The sequence below is a fragment of the Talpa europaea genome (assembly GCF_964194135.1).
Source record: "Talpa europaea genome assembly, chromosome: 5".
In the NCBI taxonomy this organism is placed as follows: domain Eukaryota; kingdom Metazoa; phylum Chordata; class Mammalia; order Eulipotyphla; family Talpidae; genus Talpa; species Talpa europaea.
The window spans coordinates 46091004-46108874 of record NC_140071.1 but is presented as its reverse complement, the minus strand read 5'-3'; the positions used below and the strand labels follow the sequence as shown (position 1 = coordinate 46108874).

General features: G+C 36.6%; 2 protein-coding genes across 2 annotated transcripts in view; both read right to left on the bottom strand.

Moving 5' to 3' along the window:
- The window catches only part of DMGDH (dimethylglycine dehydrogenase), a gene marked incomplete at both ends in the record, with an annotated part of 58743 nt that overhangs the window by 33338 nt on the left and 7534 nt on the right, over positions 1-17871 (bottom strand). The window contains 4 exons of the mRNA XM_084233078.1: positions 80-328; positions 6145-6349; positions 9133-9297; positions 10960-11058. Coding sequence (XP_084089204.1) covers positions 80-328; positions 6145-6349; positions 9133-9297; positions 10960-11058 — 718 coding nt within the window. The remainder of the gene's footprint in view (positions 1-79; positions 329-6144; positions 6350-9132; positions 9298-10959; positions 11059-17871) is intronic.
- LOC311171194 (phosphatidylinositol N-acetylglucosaminyltransferase subunit Y-like) lies at positions 1968-2222 on the bottom strand (the record flags this gene model as incomplete). The annotated part of the gene is made up of 1 exon (XM_084233865.1): positions 1968-2222. One exon carries the CDS (start codon positions 2220-2222, stop codon positions 1968-1970), a length of 255 nt encoding a protein of 84 aa, XP_084089991.1.

Genomic DNA, 17871 nt, shown 5'->3' with positions numbered 1-17871 from the left:
TTCTACAGAAAGTGCCTGGTCAGAGAGAGGACAAAATCTACGTATCTGACATGTACACACTTCCATTTGCTAAACCCACCTGGAGGGACTCCATTGGTGACCCAGGAGTCCTGAACTTTCATTTTTTCCTGACTTTCATATGGACCAAACAAAAGTCCATCCCTTTCCTGCCGGAGGTAATATGATCCTTCCAGGTCACGCAGCACAGGAAGTTCTCGTTTCAAAGCTTTCACTTCAGGTATAGTTGACGTAACAACATACTGATGCTGAACCGGGATGAGAGGATGGTCTAGTCCAATCATCTTACCCACTTCACGTGCCCAAAATCCTTAAATAAAAAATTATTTTAAAATGTCACCATAAATAATATACACATCTAATCTTGATATGCAATTTACATTAAAATTAAATATTTAGGAGCCCTTAGTACTTATAACAAAGTCTAAAGAATGTCATAACAACTTTAATTTTTTTGTCATTGCAAATTGAATGGGGGAAGAGAAGACAGTATTGAACATAGTCCCAGAGCTTTGAAGATATCTGTAATCTAAGGGAACTCCATTCCTAAAAATGTGTTTTTCTCATTGGCAAAGGAGAGCAGAGAAAAAATGAAAATTTTTATTTGAAGGAAAAAAACCAAAAACATATAAAATAGATAAATGTTGATAAGAAAGATGGGGATAGCAATGGTCAAAGGAGTGACTCCCATATTGATGTGATCAACATAATTCAGGATAATCATGCAAAATACAGCCCTACAAGTCATCCCCTCTCTCCCCTAGAGCCTCTCCTGCCCAAATTATTAATGCCTAGGATTTCTACAAATACAAGATAATTCTATTAAATAAAAATTTGAAAATGTAAATATACTTTGGGAGAGATGCACAAAGTTTTGCCTGTTTTTTAAGTTTAGCTTGAATATGTTCGTAAGATCCTTTCTTGTAAAGAACATGAAGGCACCAGTTCAAGAGCAGGAGGAAGAGAAGTCACAACAACGGGAAGAGGCCTCATGTGGGTGTCCCACAACCAACGTGTCTCACTTTGCATTGTGCACAATGATTGACTTATTGGGGGGGGGGAATGAACATTATTTTTTCCTTTCCAAAAGATGGAACCAAAAAATTTGTAGTAAAAAAAAAAAATCCTTGCTTCTCCCCAGGCAACCCTCTTTATACAGATATGGAGCTAAAGGAAAGAGATGTGACAGGATCACAGTGGGAGACCATGGAATCATCACATCTTATTGACTCTCTTGATACAGAAAGACTTTATTTTAAAAATCCAAGACACCTTCATTTGAACAAAAATATTTTGGAATCAAAAATTATTATTCAGCAACAATGTGGTGACCCATCAACACATTAGCTGGAAGGGGAGAGTAATCTATTTTTTTTCCACAATGATTTTGAGAAATTATTCAAATGATTAGAGAATCTTACTTTTTATGAAAGTGTCAAAATCTGATTTTATTTAATGTAAGCATTTGCTACCAAAGAAAAGTAATTTTACAAATTCAAAATTTTTGCAGGTAAAATTTTAACTTCGTTGCAGTTTTATATCATAGTAGTTTAAATGCACTTCTCTACAACTACCTCAACATAATCCTTTTGGAATTATTTCAGTCATCCTTAACCTATGATTACCAAAGACTCTGAATCCAAAAAAACCCACAAAATTTCAAACTATTAAATTTTAGATCAATGGGACAGGAAATAATCATCAGATAGAGTTGGGTCTATTAATTTCCCAACAAGACATTTGGTTAAAATGTTTTTCTGATATAGCAGTTATAAATCAGAATCTTTTGAAAACAAGGGAAGAACAAAATTATAATAAAAGATGCTTCTGCAGCTTAATTCTCCCATAATCCTAAACCACTAAGCAAGGCAAGGAATCTTTGCTGTAAATTAAATGGATTTCCAGTTTTTCCATGGAGTTGAGCTTTCCAAATTGCTGAACACAAATTACTAATATACATCATTTTGGGTCTTGTTGCATTCATTATGCCTGAAAAGTTTAATACCCATCTGAGTCCAAAAATGGAAGAACACATAAACTGGTATGGTAAGTGGCAAGAGCAGACTGCACAAGCACAGGCCAGATGTGCTGGCTGTGCTATTGCAGGTTTGTGAGAAGTTTTCTTCCACAGAAGCTGAGTAGAACAGTTCTGCTAAAGAGACCAATGGCATGAGGACAGTCAATGTAGGAAGAGACAAAAACATTTCTTCTCCCCTACTTATACTCACCAATTTGACTTTTTATTAGGTAGATGGTAAAAGAAAATTTAATTGCTAGGTTGTCATTGTTTTTAATTCTGATCTAGTGTTACTCTATTTTTTCTTGCTTCTTTCTTTGCTGTTTCCTCCTCACTGCCTGAGTATCATGTCAGGAATCCCATCAATGACTGAGTGAGCTATTCCCAACCTCCATTAATCAATTCATTTATTGATACTTCATATCTGAGAGGCTTCTTTGAGAGCCAGGACACCAAGAACTCCACCAGTTCCAAGTGGAAGGTTCTGTGGGTTCCTCTGCGTTCTTTCTCAGATCTGCTGACAGCCAAGACCCGGAGGTGCACAGGCATCTATGGATGACCTCAGATGACTGTGAATGCCCCTTCCTGGGCACAGGGGTGAGCCTGCCGCTCTCTAGGCTCAACATGGTCTGCCTGCAGGTGACTCCAACAACTTCCGATGTCTTCCGCAAGCCCTGGCTGCTAGAGAATCTTATTTTCATAACTTTTCTATTTTTTTTCCAGAATCTAATAATCTGAAATCTATCATGGAGTTCATAGTTACACATAGAATTGTCAATCATGAGTCAGTCTGGGAAGTCAGACTATGTATTCTTATATACCAGTGTTTACTCAGAGTTAGCCATCTACACGACACCCTCATGTTCTGTTGCTTTGTTTTGGCCTAACAGTTACAATGGCTACACTTGTATAATAGCTCCAGAAATGGGTGGCTACATGCAAACTAGAAATCTTATCTGTGGACATTAGAAGTGCTCGCTGGTCTTTTAAGAATTTAGAGATTTGGGCCTCTCAGTGGCGCAGTGGGTTGAGCGCAGCACTGTGAAGCTGTCTGCAGCTTCTGCAGTGCTGGTTTGATTCCCGGCCATCCAGGGAGATACCCACATGGTGCTGGAGACCTCTCCTGTCATACCCACTGCTCCCCTCAGCAGTGTACTTTGGTCCATCTGCCTGTTCTGCTCTCCACTCTGTCTCTGGTGAATCCTCTCACCCTCCCATGCCTCTGACCAGTTCTTGTATAAAAATAAATAAATCTTAAAAAAAAAAAGTTTAATAAAAAAAAGAATTTAGAGATTTGATTTATTTTTCTAGAACAAAGATGTGAATTACCAGTGTCAAGACTTTATAAGAAAAGTAATAAAGTTACATGTTCTAGTTATATGCACTAGCGTAGATTTAAAGTATAAAAAGCCAAAATATTTAGTCTAGCAATTCAAACCACTGCAGTATCCTCAATATACTTGTTTCAATTAAAAACATAAATTGAAGAAAATTAATTCTGTCTCATTTAAACATATTTATGAATTTCTGAATTGAATTGCTTGCTTATTGATGCATTTTGTTATTAAAACAAAGTGGGAATGGACGTATAATACCATATAACTGTATTATTTCAAACCCCATAGCAGGCATACTCTGTATTGTTTCACGCTATGCTACTGCAGTTTCTTGACATTCTCCTCTTCTTAGGTGGATCAAGCTAACTTAAACTTAGGAAGGTTATACTTCAATCCCTGCTATAACCCCCACCCACCAAGTACAAAGGGAAGAAAGAAAGTGGAATATTCGTTCTAAAATCTACCATTATTACCAGAAAAACAAGTAAGAGTCAAGAGAAATAATCATTGGAAATAACTTTCATTATTTTTAAGGCAGTGATTAATAGGAATAAGGCTAAAATGAAAGGTCAAGGCACACAGACAAGTTTTTCTACCACATGGTTTATATAAAGGCAGTGATGGTTTCATTCTGTGACACAGAGTATCAGGCAAAATTAAGCAATTCTTTTTGGCGGAACACTGGACTGCATGTTGGCATGATCCAATCCTATTTCTGATTTACCATAGTAGGAACATTCTTAAGTAAAATTTATACAATTATCTCAGCTTTGTTGAGTCAATTGGAAATGACATCAAGAGAAAAATTCACCATGCAGAGAAAGAGTTTGCATCATAATAAATAGCTCCTGCCCTTTTCCTGAGGTGCACCTGAGGGAAGGGATAGAATCAAGCAGATTTTGAAAGCTTCAGGTACCAAACGCAAGTCAGACTATTGCACACTAAGAGGTCAGACTGTTGAACACTAACAGTGTCAAAACTGTTTTCAGCTCTGCTTGCTCAAGAGTAAGGTTGCTACATTCTCTCTGCTGTAGGAAGACCTAGATAATATAACAGTGTTTCTCAAAAGATACTTTGCAGAACATCTGGTACAACAGCACAGGACCTGGAGTACTTGCTAGAATATGGCTTCTAAGCCCCAGCCAGACCACCTAAATTAAAACCTTTTTGAAGTCTAGGAAACTTCCATGGTGATTCTTATGCACATTATCTTAAGAACCAAGATCTTGGGTGAGTCAGTTTACTAGCAGAATGAGTGCTGCACGATTATAGAGCAAGCTGTGTACACAAGGAGTTGGGTAATCATAAGGCTGACACCAAGAAATTATAGAAACTTGATGTTAGTGCAGCCCAGATTGGGCATAGACTTTCAAGGAAATAATTACAATAACCACAATAATTATTATCATTATTATATATGCTTCCAAAGTGGTAAGCTCTGTTCATTGCTATATATCTTCTAATAGAATTTAGACTGGGGGATGGACAAGAAAAGTAGAGGTTTGGGGGGGACAGATGGGGATTGCAGAGAGTAGTGAGAGGAGTTAGTAATAAGCAAACAAAGTTCAAAACAAAATGATGTTTTATACTTTTGCTTTGATTTTTTAAGGCAAGTCATTCAACATTATTTTGAATTTTAAATAAGATCAAAAAAGGCATGAGATTTTTGTGTTTTTAAAGAGAGACTCATTGGTTAGAAAGATTCAGAAATACTAATTTAAACACTTAAATAATTAAACACATGACTTTTTCGAAGACCAATAAAAAACATTTTTGTTACAAATATTAGCAATTAGAGGTTATAATTTAGAGGAAAGAATCTTAAGGATACATGTTTCCAGTATGGCCTTGAGGCATATCATTTGATTTGATAAATAATAAAGATTGTTTTCATTTTACAATTTAAATAATGACTTAAGGAGCATTCCAGGAGAAAATTAGTTACTATGTCATGCTTATATTTGGGTTTTAAATTAGCCATTATGAACTACAGGTAAAAAAGAAATTATTATCCCAGTTTATAGTGTACAAGCATATTTACTATTACAAGAATTTATTTGTGTGTGTGACAGTTGAAAATTATTTCATAAGCAAATGACCTATTAGAAAGTATATTAACTCAAGAATCAAAAGACCCAGGTCCAAGTCCTGGTTCTGTCATAATTAATGTGTCACTTCACCAACTAACATGACCTCTCTGGACCTTGGTCTCCACAAACTGAAAATGAGTGAGTTGTTATATTATCTCAAATATTCCTTTTGGCTTCACTACTCAGAATCTAAACTGTAACCAAGTAACCTAAAGAAAGATTATGAAATGTGTTTATTAATGATCTGAAAGGAAAAGGGTTAAAGGTTTTGTGAGTAGAGTCCAAAATAATCAGAGATGGATGAGAGATAACACACATGATCAAGTCTATTCTAAAAAAGCAAACAGAGAACAAAGAGAGTGCTCATGAATTTGAACACTAGAATTCAGTTATTAGTATAAAATGAATATAGGAAGGAAAATGAGATATAATTGGGCAAAACATAATCTGGAGCAAAAGAAAATGGGAAATGGAGGTAAACAACTTTTTTTATGAATAACCAAGGACTGGGTGATATCTCACACACAGAGTAAAATAATAGAAGGAGGACTGTTAAAAGAAACAAAATATTTGACTGGAAGCATCACAGTATTCATAGTATAAAACATTATGGCTAAATATCTTATATCTTTGTCACTTCAAAAATTCACAAATTGAAAAAAAAAAAAGATATAACACTTACCTGCAGCATTCACAATTCTATTTGCTCTCATAGATCCCTGTGGTGTTTCAACATCCCATGTTCCATCTGACCTGAGTTTCAGGGAAGTCACTGGTGCAGGATATTTTAAAAGGGCACCATATTTCCTAGCTCCAGCAGCGAGGGCCATAGTTAGAGAATAAGGATCAATGTGACCATCTCCAGGATTATACAATCCAGCTAAAATCTAAATCACAAAGAGTCAATATTCAATGAATATATACTTACTATTCAATGTGACCATAACCTGACAGAAAATACTTAAGAAAACTGGACTTTAAAAGTTCATCACATGCAGCTCTCTGCCACCTATGTCTATACAGGGTTTCTGTTTCCTTTTCTCTTTAATAATTTACCATAAAAAAATAAATAAAGTTCATCATGGCATCATATTGATCAGTTTGCACTTCTTTGTCCTGTAACAAGGCTTAGATTTAGGACTCATGCCGAGAATTAAGTTGACAGGCTATTTGAGAAGTTAGTAATTATCTCTACCATCCATTCTCACTTCCCCTCATATTAATGTAAATCAAATGTCTATTTAGACACACAGACACTAAGAGCAAGGAATTTCCAACCTCCTTGGTAGCTATTAGTTCCAAGAATAAGGTAGCTAAAACTGTTACTAACTTTTGGTCAAAAAAACATAAAAAAAAAATTGTCATGTGGAAGCTTTCACAAACCATTTTAAAAAGAAAACTGGCATGTGCCTTTTGCTCCTCTTCTTCGTCCCTTCCTCCATCCTGCTATCTAGAATGCAGACAAAATGGCTAGAGCTCTAGCTGCCATCTTGAAATAAGATCAAAAGAGTCACACTCTAAGAATGATAGAGTAATGATCTGGAAAGTAACTGCGTCCCTGATGTCTTCATGGAAAAGAACCACAAGTCAAATCCTGGACTGACTAAAAGCAATAGAAGTAAGCTGTTTTGTTGAAGCATTTATTATTTTGGTTTCTTACATTCACAGTCAAATCTAATATTAATTGGTCAATTATTTATAATTGTTTAGAGCAGTTAATAATTTCATATGTTAAATACATATCTGGTGTCAGGAAAATATATGCTTGATTTTAAAAATATATGCAATGGCTTTTTCTTGACCATCTACTTTGCACCCGGGCTTCAGGTTAGTTACTGTGGGGGAAACGAATAAAATTCAGATGCATTTTAGGAAAATGAACAGAGTGAAATAGTATAGCTAGTTCTCATCCATGCAACAAAAATTTGTTGAGTACCAAATATGAGCAAGGAGCTTTTGTCAAATGTTTTTTCTAGATCTATTAAGATGATCATGTATTTTTATCCTTTATTTTATTCATGTGGTATATTACATTGACTTGTTTTCAGATTTTAAACCAAACTTGCATTTCTTTGGTATATTCAACTTGGTGAAGCTGCATAGTGTTTTTTATATGTTGCAGAATTCAGTTTACTAGTATTTTGTTGAGGATTTTTGTGTCAATATTAATAGGGATATTGACCTTCCTTTTCTTGTGATGTCTTTGTCTGGTTTTGGTATCAGGGCAATACTGGTCTCATAGAATAAGTTGAGAAATGTTTGCTTCTATTTTTGGAAGAGTTTGTGAAGGATTAGTATTAATTCCTCCTCAAATATTTGGTAGACTATATATCAGTGAAATAATATGGATCTAGGATTTTCTTTGTTTTTGAATACTAATCCAATCTTGTCTTTGTACAAAAGACTTTGGTTTTAATAAATTCATGTAACTATAGACTTCCAAATGTCACACTGATGTTTTATAATGGTTATGTCCTTATGGCAGTGAACGCATATCTATTTGACTTGGCACAGTGCCCCTGACCCAGAGAATATTCTTCCCACATATTTTCACTGTGGGGATGCCTAATTCTAATGCCCTTGAGACATTTCTGATATCACAAACTTCTAGCAAAGCATTACTTGATTGATATGTAAACAAATGTAAGCATATACTTAATACTAGCTATGGTGGAATTGCAGTGCAGATAATTCAATGCAACACAAATCTTCTAGCATACCAGTATTACCCAAAGACAGAGGATACAAAGGAGTGCCAAGCAGTCAGTAAAGCCTCACAAGAGCAAACAACACCAGCACCCAAATCAATAATACAAGTCCCAAGGGCTTAGAGAAACATAAACAACTGCTTTTCTGCACAGTCCCACTTGGCACATTTAGGTAGTGTGTACAAAGGAGTCAGAGAGCCTGGGCTCAAATCTCTGCTCTAGCTCTTCCTAACTGAATGACCTCGGATCCACTATGTAAGCAATCTAAGTGGCAGTTTCCCCTTTAGTAAAGATATATACCTTTATTATTGTGATGATCAAACAAAATTATGCATATAAAGAACTTAGCATAGTACCGAAACATACATATGTGCTAGAGTGCTACATAGTTGTTAATCATTATTGTTATAATCAAATGGCATTATTATTACCCAGTAAAAAGGACACAAAATTCCCAAGTGAGTTCTCACAAACAAGTTTGGTTAAAACTAGATCAATACCTCCTGTAGACCCTGTTAGGGGAGTACAGCTATGAGCTAGGTGATATTTGTGTTGCAACATAGCACGGTATTTCTAAATTTGATTTTGTAAAAAGTTTTAACAAGTCTTTCCACACATATTTATCATACCAGGTTACTGTGTTCTCTGCAGTTCTCAAATAGAAGGTTTATATGTGAAAACCCCTAGATCTTGGGGACACAGTAATAGAAAAGCACTGAGAATGTTCCCTCAGTTGTCATAGGGGGAAAACTAAGATTTTTCATTACCTTTTAATATTTCATTTAGCATATATAATAGCTTACCTTGCAATTTGCTCAAATTCCACCATTAATCATCTGATTGTCATTCAAAATGAGCACATTCATTCAAAATTATTTTTCTATTTTAAATTAATTTTTAGAATAACTTTCTAATCTTTATTGAAGTCAACAAATGTTGAAAATGCCCTTAAAAATAAATACCTTATTCATGTTGAGTAAAGGGAACATCTCTTGAATTTTTTCAGGTTCAATAATGTACTGTTCCGTTGCATGCCAGCCAGTTCGAGTCATTTGATATTTGAATTCATCTACCCTTATAGGAGTTGTAGCAATTCTGATACTACCTGGCTGATGAAATCCCACCACCTGTGACAATAATTTTAACAAAAGTACACAAATTAATCATGGCTCTCTAGCACAAAGAAAATGCAGCTGTCCAGAAGAGAGATTGACTATATAGTGAAAGAGCTAAGTACATAACATATTTGTATCTTATGAAAAGACATCACTCAGCAACTCCTTATTAACTACTGCCTCTGTGCCAGGGATTATGCTAAACCCTAGAGGTGCCAGAATGAACAAGAGAGGCAAAGATGGGCCTCCCTGGTGGCACAAGGGGTTAAGCACCGCACTATGAAGCAATCCGCAGCCTCTGCAGCATGAGCTCAATCCCCACCGGCCACAGAGAAACCCACATGGCACAGCAGACCTCTCCTGCCTGGCCCGCTGCTCCCCTCAGCAGAGTACCTCAGCCAATCTGCCTGTTCTGTTCCCCACTCTGTCTCTGATGAATCCTCTTGCCAACCCCCCTCACCCCGCATCTCTGGCCTGTACCCCAGTTCTTGTGTGCATAAATAAATCTTTAAAGAAAAAAGAGAGAGAGGCAAAGATGCTGCCAAGATGGAGCTTACAGTCTACAGGTGAATGCAGACAGCTAAATGCATAATTATAATAACATGGGATTGTGTATTAATACAGGAAAAGAAAATTACATGAAGAGAAATGCAAAGGATTTTAGGAGGGGATACAAAAAATCAGAATGCTGAAGTGATGAGATTAAGTATGGAGTGAAATTAGCAGTCATTTGCATTCATTAACCAAGCACTCAACTAGGTGATAAGGTTAAAGATGTAGTTGCCCTTAGTTGCTCATACCTTGTAGGGAAGACCAGTGGAGCAATAATCACAAGAGAGGTGTACAGAAATCTTAGAACAGAAACATGTGTCCCAGCTTAGCCTGACTGGCAGGTGGAGAAGTCAAGGCTGGCTTCTCAAAGGGGTTAACCTGGGAAGGGTGGGAGGTTTATGGCAAGATGGAGACTGGTGGGCATGTTGTTTTAGTCAAAGAACACAGCACCTTTCAGAGCTACATATAATTAAAACTAGCTGCAGCTTGAGACCATAGCAAAGAGTAGCTAGAGAAAATGTTGGAAAGGCAGGCAGGGTTCAACTGAAGACCCTCCTTCTTTGGCGGTTGTCCTATAGACTGTAGAAGCCATTTGATGGTTTGAGGCAAGGGAAACAACATGAAATATTTAAGGAGACTCCATTCTTAGCCTATAGACACTCTTTGCCTGCCACTTTGAGAGTTCCAATAAGTCTGAAAAGAGATAAAAATAAAAGTGGGGACTTTCAGTGAAGTCTTTTTCAATGTTGTATGACAATCTGGCAGGCATGCAACATTGTCAGCTCCTTTACAATCCAAATGCTGAAAGGATATGCTTTCTTAGTTTCTAGATATAGTAACTAACTAGAGATATTTTTGAAAGTTGCTGTTTTATTCTTTCTTCATTTAAGAAAATCAAAAAGAGACATTAATTCAAGGGTAAGAAATTAAATTAGTAGTAAAGCAAACTCTAGAAGGTCTTACTTTAAACTCTCATCAGATTTCTCTATCATATTAAACAATTTACAAGTAAGTGATATCACTACACTCAGTCACATAGCATGGTATATCAAAATTAGTCCAGAAATTCCTATATTTCTGAGAATCTGACCAAAAAGATGACTTCAAATTAAATGTGTTTACCTGTCCAGTCTCTTCTTCCAGTTTTTCATAAAGTTTGATGCTATCATAATGTATTTTCTTCAAATTTATTCCAGGATGAAAATATGTTGTTAAACCTGCCTTAAAAACGAAAAGGAAAGGAAATTCTGAAAAAAAAATTAACATTCTGAAAATGTCAATAATTTATTGTTAGCAATTATTTCTCACTGGCAAGAAAGTATCAGCCAGTCCTTTGGGATGAGCCCACAACAGCACCAGTGTGTGCACACCAGAACATGAGGCTCATATCAGAGCTTTAAGATACAGTTTGAATCATATTAATAATGTGAGAACCAGTCAAAGAAAATAAACATTAGGTCCTTAATAGTACTAGGAAAAGGGTTGTCACAGATTCAAAAATAGGATGATTTAGATGTGAATTTAGGAATATATTAGGATGGCATGGATTACATATGAACTCAAATCATACCTAACGAATCATGTGAATTCCCTTCAGGAGAAGGACCAGGAAGCAGAGTTTTCTTTGACTCAATTCCCACCATTTCCTGGAAAGGAGTCACCCTCCTGTTCCCTTCCCTGAAATATCCAAAATTCAAGACTGGTGAACTGGTAAATAGACTATTGTTGAAGCACAACCTGATTACTGAGCACATAGAATCTCCTCCACAAATATTTGTTGATAAATACTGATTAATAACTGTCAGGAAAAAATACCTAAATATTAGCATACCAAAATCCTTTTTATATCTCAGACAGATGCAATACAGTACCCAGACAAAGAATTCTAAGCAACTGTATGAAGCAGTTTCTCTCAATTAAGTATCTAGGGTCCCATTTTACAGTTACTTTATCAGAACACAGTTCATCAGGGCAAAATTTGTTGAAAATAAAATCTAATTAGTACTTATGAGGTTCGTCTATGGTAGTGGTGAGTATTTGGTTCTCTTGAACTCAAAAACACTCTATTTAACGTTTATTAATCATCCTTTGTGGACCAGAATCCTTGGGTTTCTTTCAAGTACTTGTTAAGGCAGTTGGACATATACACAACTTTTTCTTTTCTGTTTTCTTTTTTGAGAAAAATCCACTATGATGGAACTGCAGGTCCAGCTTTAACTTTCAAACACTGAATTCTCCTTAACATACTTGGTATCCTGTGTACACATGAGCTTTTTTAGTACAATCATAAGTAATCTCTAGTCTTCATGTATTTACTATAGAACTCAATTTTTTCATCCACTTAGCTCCCATCAGTTCAGAATTGGCAACATAAACACTGGCTTCAGGTTCTATTCACCATTTATACCTCATGATTCTCTAACCTGGGTTTGACCAGTCTACCAGAAAGGTATGTTATATGTCTACACTCTATCAGTCTGTTTCCATCCACCCCTGAAAGATATTTTCATAAAATTATGAGTTAATGAATTTTCATTTGAAAGTGTCACATGGGTTCTTTCTAGAAAAATTGTTATTAAAAACATTTAGCCCAATAGACTATGCTTAAAGGGTAAATTCTTGGAATTCCTGGTCAAGAAAAAGTTACTTTTCCTTACTGAAATAGTATTCCTATTTCCACTGAACAACTCATAGTACCCTCATTTCCTTGCTGCTAGAGCAATCAGAAGTAAGTCCTGGGCTTAATTTTTCATTAGGTATAAAAAGATTATTATTTATTTTTTATAGACTACATTCGTCTATCAATGGATTTTTGTCTTTTAATCTTTGCTTAAAATTTGGGTCAACTTATGTGCTTTTTTTCTGTCAGTTATTTGAATGTAATGGTAGTCACTGTTAACTCGTGTACCGGTCTTGTGACATGGGAGGGGAAAATGATGTTTTTCTTTGCTGGACTTCATCAAGGATATATCAAATAAAAAGCTGAGAGAAAGAGAAAAGTTTGTTCTTACTTTTCAAGAGTCTATAGTCTCACTGAAGTCATGAAGCTCACACATGAAACAACTAGATTAAGATTAAGATTAAATAAGATTATGATTAGGATTAAAATATGATTAAATACCAGACCACATAAAGACATAAGAACTAGGGAAAATAAAAAAAGAGAGGATTATGAAAGAGTCACAGAAGTCTTCAAGGAAGGAAACAAAAGGGCTTGCCTTTAATCTGAAGAAAAAAATTATAATAGTGAAGAAGACAAAAGAGGAGAGACGAAACAGATTTGAATAATCATTAAGAATTATCCCTTTGGGGCCTCCCCGGTGGCGCAGCGGTTGAGCGCTGGGTTGCGAAACTGCGCGCGGCCTCTGCGGCGCCGGCTCGATCCCCGGCTGCTCCCCGGCCACCAGAGGAGGGTCCCACATGGCGTGCAGACCTCTCCTGCCGCCCGCTGCTCCCCTCAGCAGTGTACTTCGGTCCTTCTGCCTGCTCTGCTCCCCGCTCTGGCTCTGGTGAATTCTCTCACCCTCCCGCGCTTCTGACTGTACCCAGTGCATGTATAAACAAAACAAACAAACAAACCAGCAAACAAATAAATAAAGCATGCCTCTATAAAAAAAAAAAAAAAAAAAAAAAAAGAATTATCCCTTTGACTATAACAAGAATTTATAAATCATTGTTGATATAAATAGCTTTAAAAATAAGGAAAAGAGAGAGCCCTTACAGTAGAGTGAGAATTATCAGAAACACACTGGGTGGGGGGGAGAAAGAGGAAGGGGAAGGGAGGAGGGATTAGGGTCAAAATGAGGAGGGTGGGAATTGTATGGGGAATATAACCAAGATGAAAATGCATACATTGTGGAAAAATGAAAAATGATGTAAAAAATATATAAAATTTAAAAAAAATTAATAAAAATGAAAAGAATAATGGAGCTGGAAAAATCATCGATGACTAAAACTAGCGATGCCCTCCCTATCACTTTCATAATCCTTCTCCATCTCTCAGGAGCCTCTATAGCATACCCCAGTAGGCCCAAATCTTTTAGTTAGTAGTTCCATGCACTCACATCCAATAAAAATGCTTAAGCATCTCCAGTAAATACATGTATTTCTTTATCTGTGAGATATAAATATGTACTACTATATTAGAAAACATCATAAAACACACAAAACAACTTGAAATGAATTAAATACTTCATATAAAATTTATTTTACTTCTTGTATAGAAAAGTTTTTGAATTTTTTAGAATCAAGTTTTGACTTTTAAGCCTATGAATAATACTTAAGCAAGAGCTATGTGAGTAACAAACTTCGTTAGTAAAGTACAAGTATTGGATTGATATTGGTGAAACAGCGATTTGAAGGCCTAATTCAAGGCTTGTTTTATTTTGAGACTGGTTTGAGGTCTGTGGTAGCTGAAGATAACTGTCACTGGTACAGAGAAGAAGCAGTGTGCCCTCCTGGCTGTTCTGCCTGTACCCACATACCACTTCCTCGATTCCAGTCACCACCTGTAAGTTTCTGCTGAAATCTGACTATAACGTTTCATATTCTCTTATCTGCAGCAGCCTCTGCCGCTGAACGCATGTGAACACTGGAAAAAAGGGAGGCTTTTACTCAGACATAACATAAGTCAGAGTAAATAAGACCCCTTTTCCCCTGTGCGCTGGACTGGACAGTCAATGCCGGGTAAGATCAGGGGCAGACAAGAAATGGCATTGCCCGGGCACATGTCTGTGACTCCTGACAACCTAAGACAGGCGCAGTCCCCGAGGGGCATTATTATGAAAATATTCTGGCAAGGCAAATGCTGTTGGCTCGCAGTTAAGAAACCCCCTGTTCAGCATGGTTAGTATGTGAGGGGAGCATACTGCACTTTTCCCCAAACACATTGCTGCAAGATGACGATATTAAACTATAAGAAGTTTGATTGATATGAAGACAATGCACCTGCTGTTCCTGCCATGGCAACAACTTTTCCCTATGTTTCAGCATACCTTTTTGTTTAGCTGTCTAGTTATAAATGTTTTCCTTTCCTGCATTACTTGAATTTTCTTAGTTACGGTATAATGGTGTACAGAGTCAAATGTCACTGATTAAAATATAACTATATGAATTTGGCAATCTGAAATCCAGTAAGCAACCAAGGTGACAAAAACATGCAAAAACTTCCTCCATCCATCAAAACATACTTTTTAAGAATCAGAAATAAATAGGCATAAATCAATAGTTCCTTTAAAATATAAAAGAACTAAGCTTGCAAGCTTTTAATTAAAACTAACCACCCCAAGTAAAATATTAACAAAATAATAGTAGAGCTAATATAGAAGGCTAGATTTCCAGTAGTAATAACAATAATAGCAGTAGGTAAAACATATAAACTAGTTAAACAGGTTTGGGCAAGAAGTATATTTGAATCACTGAAATTGTAATTCATAATCAATCACTAGTTAAAATGTAACATTTTGAAATACTAAATCTATGTCATGGTTATATCTTGTGATTATGTTATGTTGAAAAGAATATCATGTTAATCATTTCTGCGATAATTTCATGTGATGTAATGCATAAAGAAAATGTATAAAAAGGTGTAATAATTTAGAGCACATTACATTCAGATCTTCACTCTTGAAGTGTGTCTGTCTGTCATTTCTGCGCCGAATCCTTGACCGCCTAGCGCAGTCTCTCCTTCCTGGGTCAGCCTTGCTAATCTGCCACTGCGCCGGGTGGGCAGCACTTCCACTGCGCCGGGTGGGCAGCACTTATCCATCAGTTATTGTTACAAACTAATTGGGAGGCGCCTCCCCCATGGCCCAGCGGTTGGGTGCTGGGTTGCGAGGCTGCCCGCAGCCTCTGCAGCGCCGGCTTGATCCCTGGCCGCCTGGCGACAGTCCCACATGGTGGGCAGACCTCTCCTGCCGCCCACTGCTCCCCTCAGACTGTACTTCATCAGTCTGCCTGTTCTGTTCCCTGCTCTGGCTCTGGTGAATCTTCTCACCCTTCCGCGCTTCTGACTGTACCCAATGCTTGTATAAATAAATAAATCTTAAAAAAAAAAAAAAAGAATTAAAAAAAAAACTAATTGGGAGGTATCGCTTTTTTGTGTTCTAAATAAATTGGGTTCAAATCCCACAGAAACTCATTTGGAAAAAAATTTAGATGTGCTAAAGATTTTATCTCTTGCATGTGTTAGAGCTTTCCTAGGAGAGATTTATTACTTTCAAGCCTCTCCTGGTACCCCATGCCACAAATGTTTCTCATTCCATCCTCACCCCTTTCCCTCCATCACACATGAAGCATTCTATATTAGCAGTAGTGTCATATGCTGACAAGAGTGTCTCATTAAAATATAGCAAAACCTCAAGATTTATGAATTAGTCACTCCATTTTGAATATTCATTAAGCTAGCTCTGTCTTTGTTCCCAAACATTTGATTCCTGCTCTCTCTAGACACATTTAACATTGAACATATGTTATATCTCAGTGAGATGTCTTTAAATTTTTAGTCTTCCCCTAATTGCAACAAAGTAAAAGTCAAAATCAGCAAGCAACTATAGACCAGAGACACACTACAATGGGGGTGGGGGGAGGAGAAGAGGGATTAGGGTCAGAATAAGGGAGGTGGGAATTGTATGAGGAATATAGCCAAAATGAAAATGCATACATTATGCAAAAATGAAAAATGATGTAAGAATTATATAAAATAAAATAATTTATAGAAAAAGAAAATAAATACAATTATGCAGGTTGATCAAAAATAAATAAATAAATAAATAAATAAATTTCTTTTTAGTCTTCCCTTCAACTAGCTACCCAAAAATCCACATTCTGATATCTGTTCCAAGAATTTCCCCATGTTAAAAATTCCCAATTTGTGGGATTTCTTCATGTTGCTTTTCAGAGGAAGCCTTCTTGACTCGCAAAAAGACCTAGAATCATGTTCTTGGGACAACTTCTTCTTTCCTTTACTCCTAGGGGAACAAATAACCTGGCTTGTGATGCCTGATTCCATCTTGAGGTCACATTGAGTGACTCTCGTTTTGTTAAACATAGCATGATACATTGCTCACCAAAACTAGATAATGCCCTTTTCACTCACTCTAGTACCTCTTTGCTTAACAGAAAATTATTTTGAAGTTAACTTTTTTTGGTTTTTTTATTTTATATATTTTTTACATCATTTTTCATTTTTGCACAATGTATGCGTTTTCATCTTGGTTATATTCCCCATACAACCATACAATTCCCATGCCCCGTGTTTTGATTCTACTCCTTCCTCCTCCCCTCACCCCCCACCTGTATGTAGCGTGTCTGTGGTTTATAGTTTGTTGATTTTGGTTTTTACTTTATCATAAACAGTCTTTTTCCTGGTCTCTTATTTAGATTTTCTAAATTTCTGCTATGAGACCATCTGGTATTTTTTTTTTCTGGCTTATTTTGCTGAGCATGATCCCTTCCAGCTCCATCCATATTGCTGCAAATTGCATGTGTTTATCTTTTTTGAATGCTGAGTAATATTTCATGGTGTATATGTACCACATCTTCTTGATCCAGACATCTATTTGCAGTTAACTTTTAATAAGAAGCTATCATCTTGGGCCTCCCCGGTGGCGCAGCGGTTGAGCGCTGGGTTGCGAAGCTGCCCGCAGCCTCTGCAGCGCCGGGTTCAATCCCCGGCTGCTCCCCGGCCACTGGAGGAGGGTCCCACATGGCGCGCAGACCTCTTCTGGCGTCCACTGCTCCCCTCAGCAGTGTACTTCGGTCCTTCTGCCTGCTCTGCTCCCGGCTCTGGCTCTGGTGAATTCTCTCGCCCCCCTGCGCTTCTGACTATACCCAGTGCTTGTAAAAATAAATAAATAAAGTTCAATGTACTGTCTCTCCTTAAAAATAAATAAATAAATAAATAAAAATTGTTTAAAAAAAAAAAAAGAAGAAGCTATCATCTTAAAAACTTTGCTTATTTTTCTTAAAAGAACATAGACTAAGGATTATGTCACCTTTTTCTAAATTCATGGAATGACTGAGAATCAGTATTTG